Genomic DNA, 12,564 nt, shown 5'->3' with positions numbered 1-12,564 from the left:
AAGAGCAAAGCCATCACATTAAGGGAGAGGACGAGAAGCACAGAAAAGAGAGCAGAGAGGAACAGGGGACCACAAAGAGTGAAAGAGAGTGATAGAGGAGAACAGAAGACTGAAAGAAGCAGTCAAACAGCATCAAAATACTTTGTATCAGCTTTGCAGATTCAATACTGGGTGGGAAGGCCAAGGGACGTGTGGTCATCTCTTGCAGGTATTGATCTCTTCCCCTACCACTTGACTTTGATTTTTAGGGCGGGACACCTGTAAGTTTCCCTTTCACTTGGTTGGCACTTGGCAGGTGGCAGATTTCATCCCCCACATCCTCCAGTCTTCAACTCCTCTCTTGGGTCTCAACCACCTTGTCCACCCCAACAGCCCAGTAGAAGAGGCCGTCCACTTCTTGTAGTTGGTTCCACCATATGGAACTTGTTTCTCCTAGTCACTTCAGCCCTCCATTCTGTAGGTATTGATTGTCACAAAAATCCAGATATCACTGCAGACCACCTCCTCCCCACCCCAGTGATGTACTGTGATGCCCCAAGGTAAGTCCACAGAAGTCTCTGGAGAAAGGCGGTATCTTTGTCATCTCTCATAGCCCATTGCATTATTGTCTAGTCTACCACAGATAACTGGGACTACCAGGCTCCTGTTACATAATTTGGAAGGACCTTTCACTAGAGTAAGTCCGTCTCTAGGATAATCATAGCAACATCCCCACAGATTGTTTGGGGATATTTTGTCATGAGTAGGATGCAGAACACATGCTAAACACCACATTAAAGACAAACTGAGGAGGCCTACTGTCCTGCATGAGAAAGGTCAACTCCACATTTGGCTTCAAAATGAATAATTTTATTTCTTTGCCATGATCCTGTGAAAATTGTCCACTTCATTGAAATTTCTTACAATGGTGATGGAATGTAATCTTTTACACACATGATCTAAAATGTTCCTCAAAATAGCATTTGAAAGTGTATTTCAGCAAAAGGCAGCCCTCTAAAGATTAGCATATCATACCAGACATCTTGAATCAGTTTCTATGGTGGCAGTTTTCCTATATTGCACAAAGCATCAGCCATCTTGGATCATTCTCCATAGTAATATTTTTCCTGTACTTCACAAAGCGTCAGCCATCTTGAATCATTCTCCATAGTAGCAGTTTTCCTGTCAGACCTCCTTGGGTCAGCCTCAGTGTGTGCCAGCCATTTTGGATTAGCCTCTGCTCCAGTGTTTCCACTTTGCATAATCTGTCTACATGTTTGTATTTTCTCTATGAGACAAGTCACTTTTATGCTCACACTAAAGCAAAGACAAAAGAACTTTTGTGGAGAAGAATTAGGCCAGTGAACTTTCAAAAGCTATTTTAGGGAGCGACATTTCAGAAAGTATTAGGAAAGTGGGAGGGAGAGAGCTAGCTTACCAAGGAGATGTCCCTCCAAATGCAGGCCAGTTGACCCCCCCCCCCCCCCAAGGTGAATCAGTCGCTGTATAAATATATTTTTTTTATATTACAGTACCTGTCCCATGATACCTCTGGAGTATTTAGGCCTTCACTGCCTGTGCTGGACGGAGCAGGGTCAAGCGTTCTGGTGTCTGAACAGATCTCTTTCTGTTTGGCCCATGTTCAATACAAATATGTTTTTTTGTTTTTTTTTTGGAGGGGAGGGGGTTGCTTTTTCTGTTTTTGCATTTACAAATAAAGCCACCTAGAAAAACAGGGTCTCTCTAAAAGCTATTTCAAACTTATAGCTTTGAGAACATATATACAGATGCTGGCACAGCTGTGTGCATGGGCACAGCAGGATTTCCCAACTAGCGTCATATCCTCTGGGATGGGCTGAGTTGGTCCCCTATGCACTCCTCTAGGGATCCATGGGTCTAGTTTTCCCTAAAAGAGGCATAGGACTGCAATTGCAAAAGTCAACCAAGATTGGTTCAGCCCATCCCAGAAACATAGAGCAGAAATCAAGCAGACACGTTCATGCCACTGTGCAGCCCCCCCCCCCCCCAAGTATGCTCTCCCTCTCCCACCCAGTAGGACGAGATTTAGCCATCACGAGGTCTTCATGCCCACGATGGCATCAACTTCCTCCTCTGGCTGCAAGGTGTGCCATTGGGCGATAGGCCTCCTGGGGTTGGCCAGCATGTCGGACCAATGGCGGAGTTCCGTCCCGGTGGCATTGCAGCCCACAAAGACCTTACCAATAGCTTCATTCTTGCCCAACTTGTCATAGTCCAGCACGGTCAACATCACCTGCACCTTCTAGAAAAGACACGAGAGGCCAGAAAAGGCCATTACTATGACAGTCCCTGCTATTACCAAGGCCTGTCAACTGGCTCCATTTTCCACCTCCTTCCCTCTGGTCTCCCCCTGCACCCTGATCCAGGCTAAGCATATTGCCTGAACTAGAAATTTTGATTGTGTGTTATGAGATGAAGCCAGGACTGTGCTAGGGAATTAAAATATTGTTTGCTCTATGTTTATCATAATCCACAATTATTCCCCTGATGGGGGTGAACACGTGGAGGGGCATAATCGAACGGGGCCCCCAAGTTTTCCTGGGGCCGTCCTCACAGGACGGCTCCATGAAGGGGCGGGGAAACCCGTATTATCGAAACAAGATGGGCGTCCATCTTTCGTTTCGATAATACGGTCGGGGACGCCCAAATCTCAACATTTAGGTCGACCTTAGAGATGGTCGTCCCCGGTTTTCGACCATAATGGAAACCGAGGACGCCCATCTCAGAAACGACCAAATCCAAGCTATTTGGTCATGGGAGGAGCCACCATTCGTAGTACACTGGTCCCTCTGACATGCCTAGACACCAACCGGGCACCCTAGGGGGCACTGCAGTGGACTTCATAAATTGCTCCCAGGTGTATAGCTCCCTTAGCTTGTGTGCTGATCCCCCCAAATCCCCCAAAACCCACTCCCCAGAACTGTACAACACTACCATAGCCCTAAGGGGTGAAGGGGGGCTCCTACATGTGGGTACAGTGGGTTTGTGGTGGGTTTTGAAGGGCTCACATTTACCACCACAAGTGTAACAGGTGGGGGGGGGATGGGCCTGGGTCCACCTGCCTGAAGTGCACTGCAGTACCCACTAAAACTGCTCCAGGGACCTGCATACTGCTATCATGGAGCTGGGTATGACATTTGAGGCTGGCATAGAGGCTGGCAAAAAATATTTTTAAAGTTTTTTTTGAGGGTGGGAGTAGGTTAGTGACCACTGGGGGAGTAAGGGGAGGTCATCCCCGATTCACTCTGGTGGTCATCTGGTCAGTTTGGGCACCTTTTTGAGGCTTGGTTGCAAGAAAAAATGGGCCAAGTAAAGTCGGCCAAGTGCTCATCAGGGACGTCCTTCTTTTTTCCATTATCGCTCAAGGACACCCATCTGTTAGGCACGCCTCAGTCCCACCTTCGCTATGCTTCCGAGACACCCCCGTGAACTTTGGTCATCCCTGCGACGGAAAGCATTTGAGGACGCCCAAAATTGGCTTTTGATTATGCCAATTTGGGCGACCCTGAGAGAAGGATGCCCATCTCTCGATTTGTGTCAGAAGATGGGCGCCCTTCTCTTTCGAAAATAAGCCTGAAAGTCATACAGTAAGCTTGCAGCTTTGCCCATGGAAATGGAGAATCGTATGGTTATGGCATAAGCCAGTAGAACCCCATGGGTCTTCACATGATGGTATTGACATCCATCATCACTGATGGCTCTTAGGTAAGGTTGATAGGTTGGGAAGGGTGAGGGGAGGGGAAGAAAGAAAAAAGTGTCTGCTTTCTGCTCAGCTGGGGGAGAGGGAGGGCTAGGGAAGAGCCTTTCTGGAGATGTTCCCTTACCTGAATCTGTTCAAACGGGACCTCAAAGCTGAAGGACTCATTATAATAGGGGTTCAATGTGTTCTTCTTAATGGTCGTTTTCTTTTTCTTTAGGCGCTTTCCATTCTGCATGAGGTGGATCTTAACATATGGGTCTGGGAGAGTGAAGGGGTGGGGTGGGGGGAGAAAATATAGAAAGGAAAAGGAGGGACAGAAAGAAATGGATGGAAAAAGAGTAAGACCAGAACAGAGACAAAAACCTATGCAGAGAAAGAGCGTCAGTTGGAGTACTCTTCAACGGAAGCTTCTCAATTGAGTTTTCTTGTGTCTTAGCTCTCTGCTGTTGGGAGAAAGAGGTTTCTAAGTGACACCCCTTTCCTCACATCACATCAGTAGGGTTGAGAATTGGGAAGGTGGTGGTGGGGGGTGGGGGGGGGGGAGGCAGGCAGGTCGAGAAGACTAGTTTGAATGATCCAAGCCCATCAGCCTACCTTCCACAAGGTGTGCTTCCCTGGGAAGGCCATGGCTGTGGAGCAGCCCTCACATCTGCAGCGGCAAAGACTATTTTCACAGGAGAGAGGAAGCACTTACCTGACAATCCTCCCACATCCATCTTCTTCAGGTTCTTGGCTTCCAGGACGATGACGCTGAGTTTCCCTGCTGTGGGCACGTAACGCAGTGAGAAGCATATGTCTCCCAGTTTCTCTTGCTATCAACACACAAGACACAAGGCAGGAAGCCATGACTCAGTGAGCTGGCAGCTTCAGGACAACCTTTCAGGACAGTGGAGGATACTGCAAGGGTACTAAACAAGAGAGAAGTGAGCAAGGGTCTCTGCAATAGTGCAGCCACAAAGGGGGGGGGGTGGTATTTGCGAGCGAAAGACAGTTCAAGGGTGAGGGCCATGAGTGAGCAGATGGGCCACTGCTCTTAACCACAAGACACAGGACTCCAGGCACCAGAAGGGAAGGAGAGGGGACACGAACCATTACTGTGGAAAGGAAGAGCACAATGAGAGAGTAAATCTGTATACCATGCGATCATAAATGGTTTGGTGGCAGCCTAGTGACACACTTGGAGAGCAGCCAGCATGAACACACAGATCCTGTCTCTGCTTAGGCTGCCTCAGATACTGCTCTTTCTCCCTGACTACCCAGATCAGACTGACAAGAGGATGCTAATGTACCTCCTCCTTCTCCGCAGACTGCAGGTCCTGCCACTCCTCGATGACGTGTGCCAGGTCCACGGTGTTCATGTGTACCCGTGCCTCTCCGATGGCGTCGTGCTTGGAGAAGCGGTCAAAGTCGAAGACTGACATCACCAGAGTCTTGCCGCCAAGCTCTGCATATGGGACCTGATGGAAGAGGAAATAACATGAGCGCAGCTCACCCTGAGCACCCAACATGGGGGGGAGATTAAACTTGATTGACCGCATTACATAATTCAATATCAAAGCAGTTTACAATAAAATCATAATAAAACAATGGTAAAGGAAAAGAGTACCCAACGCCTACAGGCAACCTTCAGGGGTAATGTCTAAGGCACTGGCTTCCACTGTGAGGGTTGCCACCCCCCCCCCCCCCAAAAAAAAAAAAAAAATCCACCTGTTTTTCAGTGTCCAAGGGATGGATTCCCCTTCTTGAGCAAATTCACTCTAGGTTCCACACCTGAGATGATGGATGGAGAATGAGTACAGACACAGGTGAATAAGAAATGGATAAACAAAATAGTATATGGAAACCACTTTGATGGATGAATAGATAGACAGACAGACAAGGAGCTGTGTGGATATCTATCTAGTTCATCTTTGTCATTCAGCTACTCCTACCTTGAAGGTGAACGATTCATTGAAGATGGGATTCAGGGTCTTGCGATGGACTTTGGTTTCGTATCTCTTTTTCTTGTCCGGCAAGAGGAACACTTTGACATAAGGGTCAGACGTCCCACCCATGTCCAGCGCGGGCAGATCCGCAGCCTGAATGATCCCCACCACCAGCTGCAGAGGAAGGGGGAGGAAAGAAATTCTGAGTCAACTGAAAAGGGAACAGGAGTTGAAAAGTGAGATAGAGAGGGGAAGAGTTTCACAACAGTCAGGATACGGAGAATGGGAGAGGGCTGGACAGAGAGAACGGGAGAGGGCTGAGCAGGGAGAATGGGGAGAGGGCTGAGCAGGGAGAATGGGGAGAGGGCTGAGCAGGGAGAGGGCTTCGAGAGAGACTGGTTGGAAGCAAAGTGTCTTCAGTCAACCACTGGGCACTTTATGGTGTTTACAAAACACTTTGGAGCTAGATTCAGTAAATGGCACCCAAATTTGGGAGCTGGAAAAAAATTGGCACTCTACGCTAGTCTCTAAAGGATGCTCTGGGTTGAGCACTTTTTGTACAATAGCGTTAGGCCCCAAATTCTGCGCTCAACTTTGGACGCAAGGACTTACACCAGCTGAAATCCTGATGTCCAGGTTAGGCACAGATCTGCAGCATTCTATAACACTGCGTGCAATTTTCCGGAACACCCCTGACCCACAGCCATGCCTTCTTTTGCAGTTACGCACAAAGATGCTCTCCTACAGCTGGGTGTGGAAGTGCATTTTCATGCCGATCTGCTGTTTCGGCCACATTTCAGCACTTTGCATCTGTTAGAATGTGTTTCTGTGCCGAACGTCGGGCACCTAATTAGCATATAATTTTAAAGCGTCATTTATCAAAACTCCCCAGTTTCTGTGTTAAAAGAGAGTCCGATCTGTATTGTAACCTCACTATATTAGTGGGAGCCCAGCCAGGAAGCAGGAGTCTCTCGGCCTCTGTGGGATTACCTCCCTTCCCGTTGCAACATGAGCCCGGGATTTTCGGCAGTGTGGCACTCGTTCAGCTCCTTCCTCCAGAGCTTAGCGCACCTGTCCATTCTGGAAGTCGTAGTCCAGGGAGTACTGCAGCTTGCCCAGTTTCTCTTGTGGCTTTTCCTCTTTGACATCCCCAAGAAGGCTGGGATCCAGATCCTCCACATCTGGCTGCACCTGGGCAGAGACAGGCAGAGAAGAACAGTTCAAGCTAAGGGCCCTTGAAAAGCAAGGTAAAGAAAAGAGGAAGAAATGGAGGAGAGAAAGAGAGAGACACACAAAGGGTGGGGGAAAGAAGATAGAGACAATCCCTGTATTCATCCACAACCTACAGACTGACAGACAGCTTCAGGCAGGGGTGAAGATTAAAACTGGTCTGAGCCACCCACCCTTTTTACCATCCATAGCAAAGCTCCTCCCACATTACCGGAAAGATCCTGGGTCCCAGAGCTGAAACAAATGGCCTTGGAGATCAAAATGTCGGCTATGTGCGGACACTCGGGTCATTTTATCTCCAACCCCAGGTGGTCTGCAAAAGAACTGAAACCTGCCACAGACTGGCTGCCTTTCCCTACACAAGTTAAATACTGATTAAATGGAGAACCTTTACATCAATCTGCATTCACATGATGCTCCAGGCAGCTGCCTACTCAGTGGGAGATCCTGCACTGGATAAACATGTACATGCCTGAAATTGCTAAACCCCAGCCAAGCTGCCTTTTGTAATCCGTGCTCAAGCGCTCACAGTCTTATAAGGTGTAGACGGTTTAGTTGTCCTGGGCTCAGATAGTTTATATATTGAGACAGATTTCCATTCATGACCCAACACCCAATGGTTGACTTCCGGGACTGAAGGTTCCACAGAGTTGGATTCCTGGACTGGCAGTGTCTAAGAGAACGTTTTCTAAACCTGATTGGTTTAGTCTCCTGAGAACGCCTTTGGGCAAAACACGCAGTCGTGTAGAGACTAATCTTTTATCAGACGGTGAGCGCTTGGAATGTAGATGACAAAACCCTGTGTTTGCAACAAAATGAAGATTAAGTGGCAACATCAGTTTAAGCAAATGAAACTATTTTGAAATATTTACTCAGTTTTGGATCTACGAGTGATTTTGATGGACTGGGATGTAGGGGTTGCGAACTGTGTTATAAACCGTTCGTTTCATTCATTGTTTGCTGGGCTGTGTTATGATTCTAATATCAGTTTTTTACATGATGACAATTTATCAGCATGGTTAACTTCAAACAATAGGGGGAACAATCATGTTTTATCAGAGTGTTTAATATGATAATAAAGACATTTTAAATATGTTATCAATACTATTTCAATGATGTATTTATTTTGCGCAATGAATTTGCATGAGATATATTTGCATACCAAGGAGGCAATGCATACTAATCTATCTCATTGTGGATATCCTGAAAACCTGACTGGCTGAGTGTGCCTTGAGGACTGGGTTGAGAAGCACTGGTCTACAAGAGAACATAAGAGTAGCCATACTGGGTCAGACCATCTAGTCCAGTATCCTGCTTCCAGCAATGGCCAATACAGGTCACAGGTACCTGGTAGAAACCCAATTAGTAGCAACATTCCATGCGGAATCCCGAAGAGTAGCAACATTCCATATAGAATCTCAAATGACAGACTTGATCGACTTACCAATTAGAAATACATCCAAATCAACATGATCTTATCTAAATCTGCACTACCCAAGCTGCAAAGGACTTAAATACAAAACAACTTACGCATCTAGTTTTTCCTGCATAAGCACACAACTGTGGAATGCATTACCAAAAGCCTTGAAAACGACATACGACCACCTAAACTTCCGGAAATCACTAAAAACCAACCTGTTTAAAAAGGCATACCCTACCGATCCAACTTAAATGCCTAATCTCTGCAACACAACCAAACTAAAGCACGTAATGGACATAACACAACTCTTCCGTTCTCCGATTCCCTAATGTGTCTGTGCCACATGAACTTGATCTTACCACAACATCACACTGTATTTGTTCACACCGGAGTCTGCAAAGGCCTCTCCAGTACTATGCAAGCCACATTGAGCCTACAAATGGTGGGAAAATGTGGGATACAAATGTAACAACAAATAAATAAAGAAAATAATACCAACATGCCATGCTACCAATCCCAGGGCAAGCGGCTTCCCCCCATGTCCATCTCAATAACAGGCTATGGACTTTTCCTCCAGGAACTTGTCCAAACTCTTTTTTAACTCCGTTATGCTAATCACAGCTTCTAAAGTGTGAACCAGTACACACTCACTGGGTCTGGTTGTAAAACAGGATCCCAGCAAGGCAGATTGTCCCGATTACCCTTTATCCTCCCCTCAGCCTGTCCAGTGGTGTAAGTGCCCTCCTGCCCCCAGGAGGGAGGAATCTTGGTCTTTACCTTATCGATGTAGCTCTTGCCCAAGTCCTTCACCTCCTTCAGGTGGATCTGTGCTTTAATCTTGTCTTTCGCCTTTTTCCCTTTCTTCTTCTTCCCACAGCATTTCTTACAGATGCAGAAGCAGCAGCAGACGAGAAGCAGGCCGACCACAATCAAGATGGTGGCCAGGGCCCAGGGAGGGACTGTGAGGGAGGGCGAAGGCAGAGAGCAGAGCCAAGAGTGAATATAAAGAAAAGAACCATCAACTGGGTACAACAAAACATGGAATACAGTCCTTCTGGTGGGTGAAACTGTGCCTCAGTTCTAATCCCTGGCTCTGTCACTGACTCTCTGTGTGTGACCCTGGGGGGAGTCTCTTTATCTCCCTATGTCTCAGCTCTAATCCCCAGCTCTGTCACTGACTCTGTGTGTGACCCTGGGGTGGGTCACTTTATCTCCCTGTGCCTCAGCTCTAATCACCGGCTCTGTCACTGACTCTGTGTGTGAAGTTGGAGTGAGTCACTTTATCTCCCTGTGTCTCAGTTCTAATCCCCGGCTCTGTCACTGACTCTCTGTGTGTGACCCTGGGGTGGGTCACTTTTTCTTCCTATGTCTCAGTTCTAATTCCCAGCTCTGTCACTGGACTCTGTGTATGACCTGGGGTGAGTCAATTTATCTTCCTATGCCTTAGTTCTAATCCCTGGCTCTGCCTCTGATCTTCTGGTGTGATCTTGGGTGGAGTCATTATATCCTTGTGTCTCTGTTTTAATTTTTCGAATATTCTCCCTGTAGATTTTTTTCTCAGAATGCATAAGTACATAAGTATTGCCATTCTGGGAAAGACCAAAGGTCCATCAAGCCCAGCATCCTGTTTCCAACAGTGGCCAATCCAGGTCACAAATACCAGGCAAGATCCCAAAAAAAGTACAAAACATTTTATACTGCTTATCCCAGAAATAGTGGATTTTCCCCGTCCATTTAATAATGGTCTATGGACTTTTCCTTTAGGAAGCCATCCAAACCTTTTTAAAACTCCGCTAAGCTAACCGCCTTTACCAGGAGCACCCAGGAGGCCCTGGCTGTACTGCATCCCAGAGGTGGCTGTTTCTGGTGACTGGGAGCTCACTGTGGTACAACCAGGGCAGGATGTGTGAAAACGAAGACAAGTGTTCACTCACCTCTCCTGACATGGCCTCAGATAGTCGATGGAGAAAGAGAGAGAGAGCAGTGAAAAAGAAACAAGAGTGAGTGGCAAAGAGGAAGATTAATGATAAAGGGATGGACGGGACGGATGGGACAAGGGTGGAGATATGAGGACAGAGCCTCCTAACTTCTTTTCTTCCTAAACCGCTCCCTTCCTGCCCAAAAATCTCTCCTCCACATAAAAGTTGCCAACTGGATCCAGATATGCCTGACAGGGTTGATCCGGGCCTGGTTTTATCCCACTGCATGATGGGACTTGCAGTTCCAATTTCCCCTTTGTATTCCTAAGACAGGGGTTCTGAACCAAATCCTTGAAACATGCCTAGCCAGCCACGTTTTCAAGATACCCATATTGAATATGCATGAGATAAATTTGCATGTGCTACCTCCATTCTGTGCAACAGTCTCATGCATATTCATTGTGGGTATCTTAAAACTTGACTGGCTAGGTGTGACCCATGCAACGGGGTAACCCCCAAGACTGCATCAACGCTGTCGAGTGAATCTGGATCCAATTGGCAATCCTGCCTCCATATATCCTGCTGTTGCTGTGACCCCTCATCCTCCTCTCCTCTCCCCCACCCTAGACCTCTTTCCCTCTTCTTCTCATCCTCTCCTCCCACGTCTCACTCTTCCTTTCTCGACCGTTGACCTCTCCCCCCACCTGCACTTTTTCCCCACTCACTTGGCAGCTTGCTGAGTTCATTCATAAACTTGTTTTTCATGTCAGTGAAGATGTTATGTTTGCTGGGGATGCTGGTGGTGTTCTTGACCTCGGGGACCGTGGTGGTCAGCTCGGAGACCATCACGGCGGATCTACGGGCAGGATTCATGCTGACCCTGTGGAAGGAAGAGGCCATGAAACAGTGGTTCAGAGAAACCCCCACTCCCACCCGTGCCTTTCCAGTTTTGTATATCTGCTGCCTGTGGCATCCCATGGACCTAATCAGCAGAGCTATTTCTCCTAGAGTGGGGTGACCAGATGGCTCCAGGTTCATCAGGAACCAACCTGTAGAGTCTTGAGCTCTCTGCTTATGATCTGGAAATTTATTTTACAGTTTTGTTGCTTGATAGTTTTGGCTTCAGTCATATAAGTGCCTGTGTCAGAGCCTGCATAGGACTCAATGTTCTCCAAAACAGGGGATACTGAGGAGATTTCAGTCCCCAGCTCTGACCCTGTCCTGGGGATGCACAGAGGGCTTCAGTCCCAGCACTGTGAGTCCCTTCCCCCTCCCCCACACTATTGTTCTCCAAGCCAAGGCAGCAATAAAATACAGACAAAATAGAAAAAGTCCTGATGGGAACCCACCACCATCCAGAGTGAAGACCAAGCCCACCCTACCTGCATCAGGAAATCCCAGGGGCCCAACCAATCACCTGTCCACTTCAGGCCCTTTGCAGTAGGCTGAGCTTGTCATGACTTTGCTCCCAGTGCAGCATGGGAGTTGTAGTTCCTCCTCTATTGAGGGCGGGATTCTCAGATACATTCTACAGAGCCACCAGAAAGTCTGGCAGGGCCGTTGAGGGTGGAGAAGGGGGACAGGGGGCTGGGGGGGGTCAAGATTCCCCAGGTCCAGCCTCCAAGGGGGGCCCAGCGCCAGGGCCTGTCTCTCTCCTGCTCCTATGTGTTGGGACCCAGGTGATTGTGTTAACTCGATAACCTGACCTCAGCACACAGGAGAAGGAGAGTGATAGACTGAGGGAGGAGCAGATGCAGGAAGGTAGAGGGGTGGGGAGTGGTGGCAGCCTGAGTGGGAGTGGGTGGGTGGGGGCAACAGCGGCTACAGCTTGAGTGTGGGGAGTGGGTGGGGGGTGGCAGCTGCAGCAGCTTGAGTGGGGGAGCGGTGGCCCTGCCCCGGACCTGGCTCTGTCTCTCGGTGGCCCTGGTCTGGTTTTCAGGATATCCGCAATGAATATGCAGGAGATCAATTTGCATCTACTGGATCTCCAGTGCATGCAGATTTACCTCATGAATATTCATGAGAACATAAGAGAAGCCACACTGAGGCAGATCGAGGCCCATCAAGCCTAGCATCCTGAGATGCCAAGTTACCCAGTTCCAGGCTGGACACTTTTTGGCCAGTCCTGGTTTTCAACATACATCCCAAAGCAGTGTGGGCAGGGCTGGTGTTAGATAAGCAGGAGCCCTGAGCAGAAACTGGGAAGGGGGCCCTAGAGACCATCTTCAAGCTTTGCTTCCTTCAGCTTCAGGCAGGCTTGGAGTCCTCTGTGGCACGAGGGCCTAGGGCAACTGCACTGTTTGCCATCCCCTAACGCTGGCCCTGAGTGTGGGATTTGGAGTGCCTGATCCT

At 48.1% G+C, this 12,564-nt stretch overlaps 1 protein-coding gene across 1 annotated transcript; it reads right to left on the bottom strand.

Moving 5' to 3' along the window:
* Positions 1-2,027: 2,027 nt before the first annotated feature.
* Positions 2,028-11,616, bottom strand: SYT5 (synaptotagmin 5). The gene is made up of 9 exons (XM_030197860.1): positions 11,595-11,616; positions 10,938-11,092; positions 9,071-9,252; positions 6,715-6,834; positions 5,650-5,817; positions 5,008-5,175; positions 4,413-4,530; positions 3,843-3,976; positions 2,028-2,260 (listed from the first exon to the last, which is right to left on the bottom strand). The coding sequence occupies exons 2-9, from the start codon at positions 11,083-11,085 to the stop codon at positions 2,051-2,053; spliced, it is 1,248 nt and encodes a 415-aa protein (XP_030053720.1). The 5' UTR covers positions 11,086-11,092; positions 11,595-11,616; the 3' UTR covers positions 2,028-2,050.
* Positions 11,617-12,564: the final 948 nt, after the last annotated feature.

The sequence above is a fragment of the Microcaecilia unicolor genome, chromosome 3 (assembly GCF_901765095.1).
Source record: "Microcaecilia unicolor chromosome 3, aMicUni1.1, whole genome shotgun sequence".
Taxonomy (NCBI): Eukaryota; Metazoa; Chordata; class Amphibia; order Gymnophiona; family Siphonopidae; genus Microcaecilia; species Microcaecilia unicolor.
The sequence above is the reverse complement of the archived record's forward strand: the minus strand, read 5'-3'. Positions and strand labels throughout refer to the sequence as shown.

Coding starts and splice junctions, on each gene's coding strand:
- SYT5 (XM_030197860.1), bottom strand. CDS start 11,085: ATGAATCCTGCCCGTAGATCCGCCGTGATGGTCTCCGAGCTGACCACC. Junction 5,818..6,714: donor ACGACTTCCAGAATGGACAG/GTGCGCTAAGCT, acceptor CTTCCTCTGCAG/CTGGTGGTGGGGATCATTCA. Junction 3,977..4,412: donor GGATGTGGGAGGATTGTCAG/GTAAGTGCTTCC, acceptor TCACTCTCCCAG/ACCCATATGTTAAGATCCAC.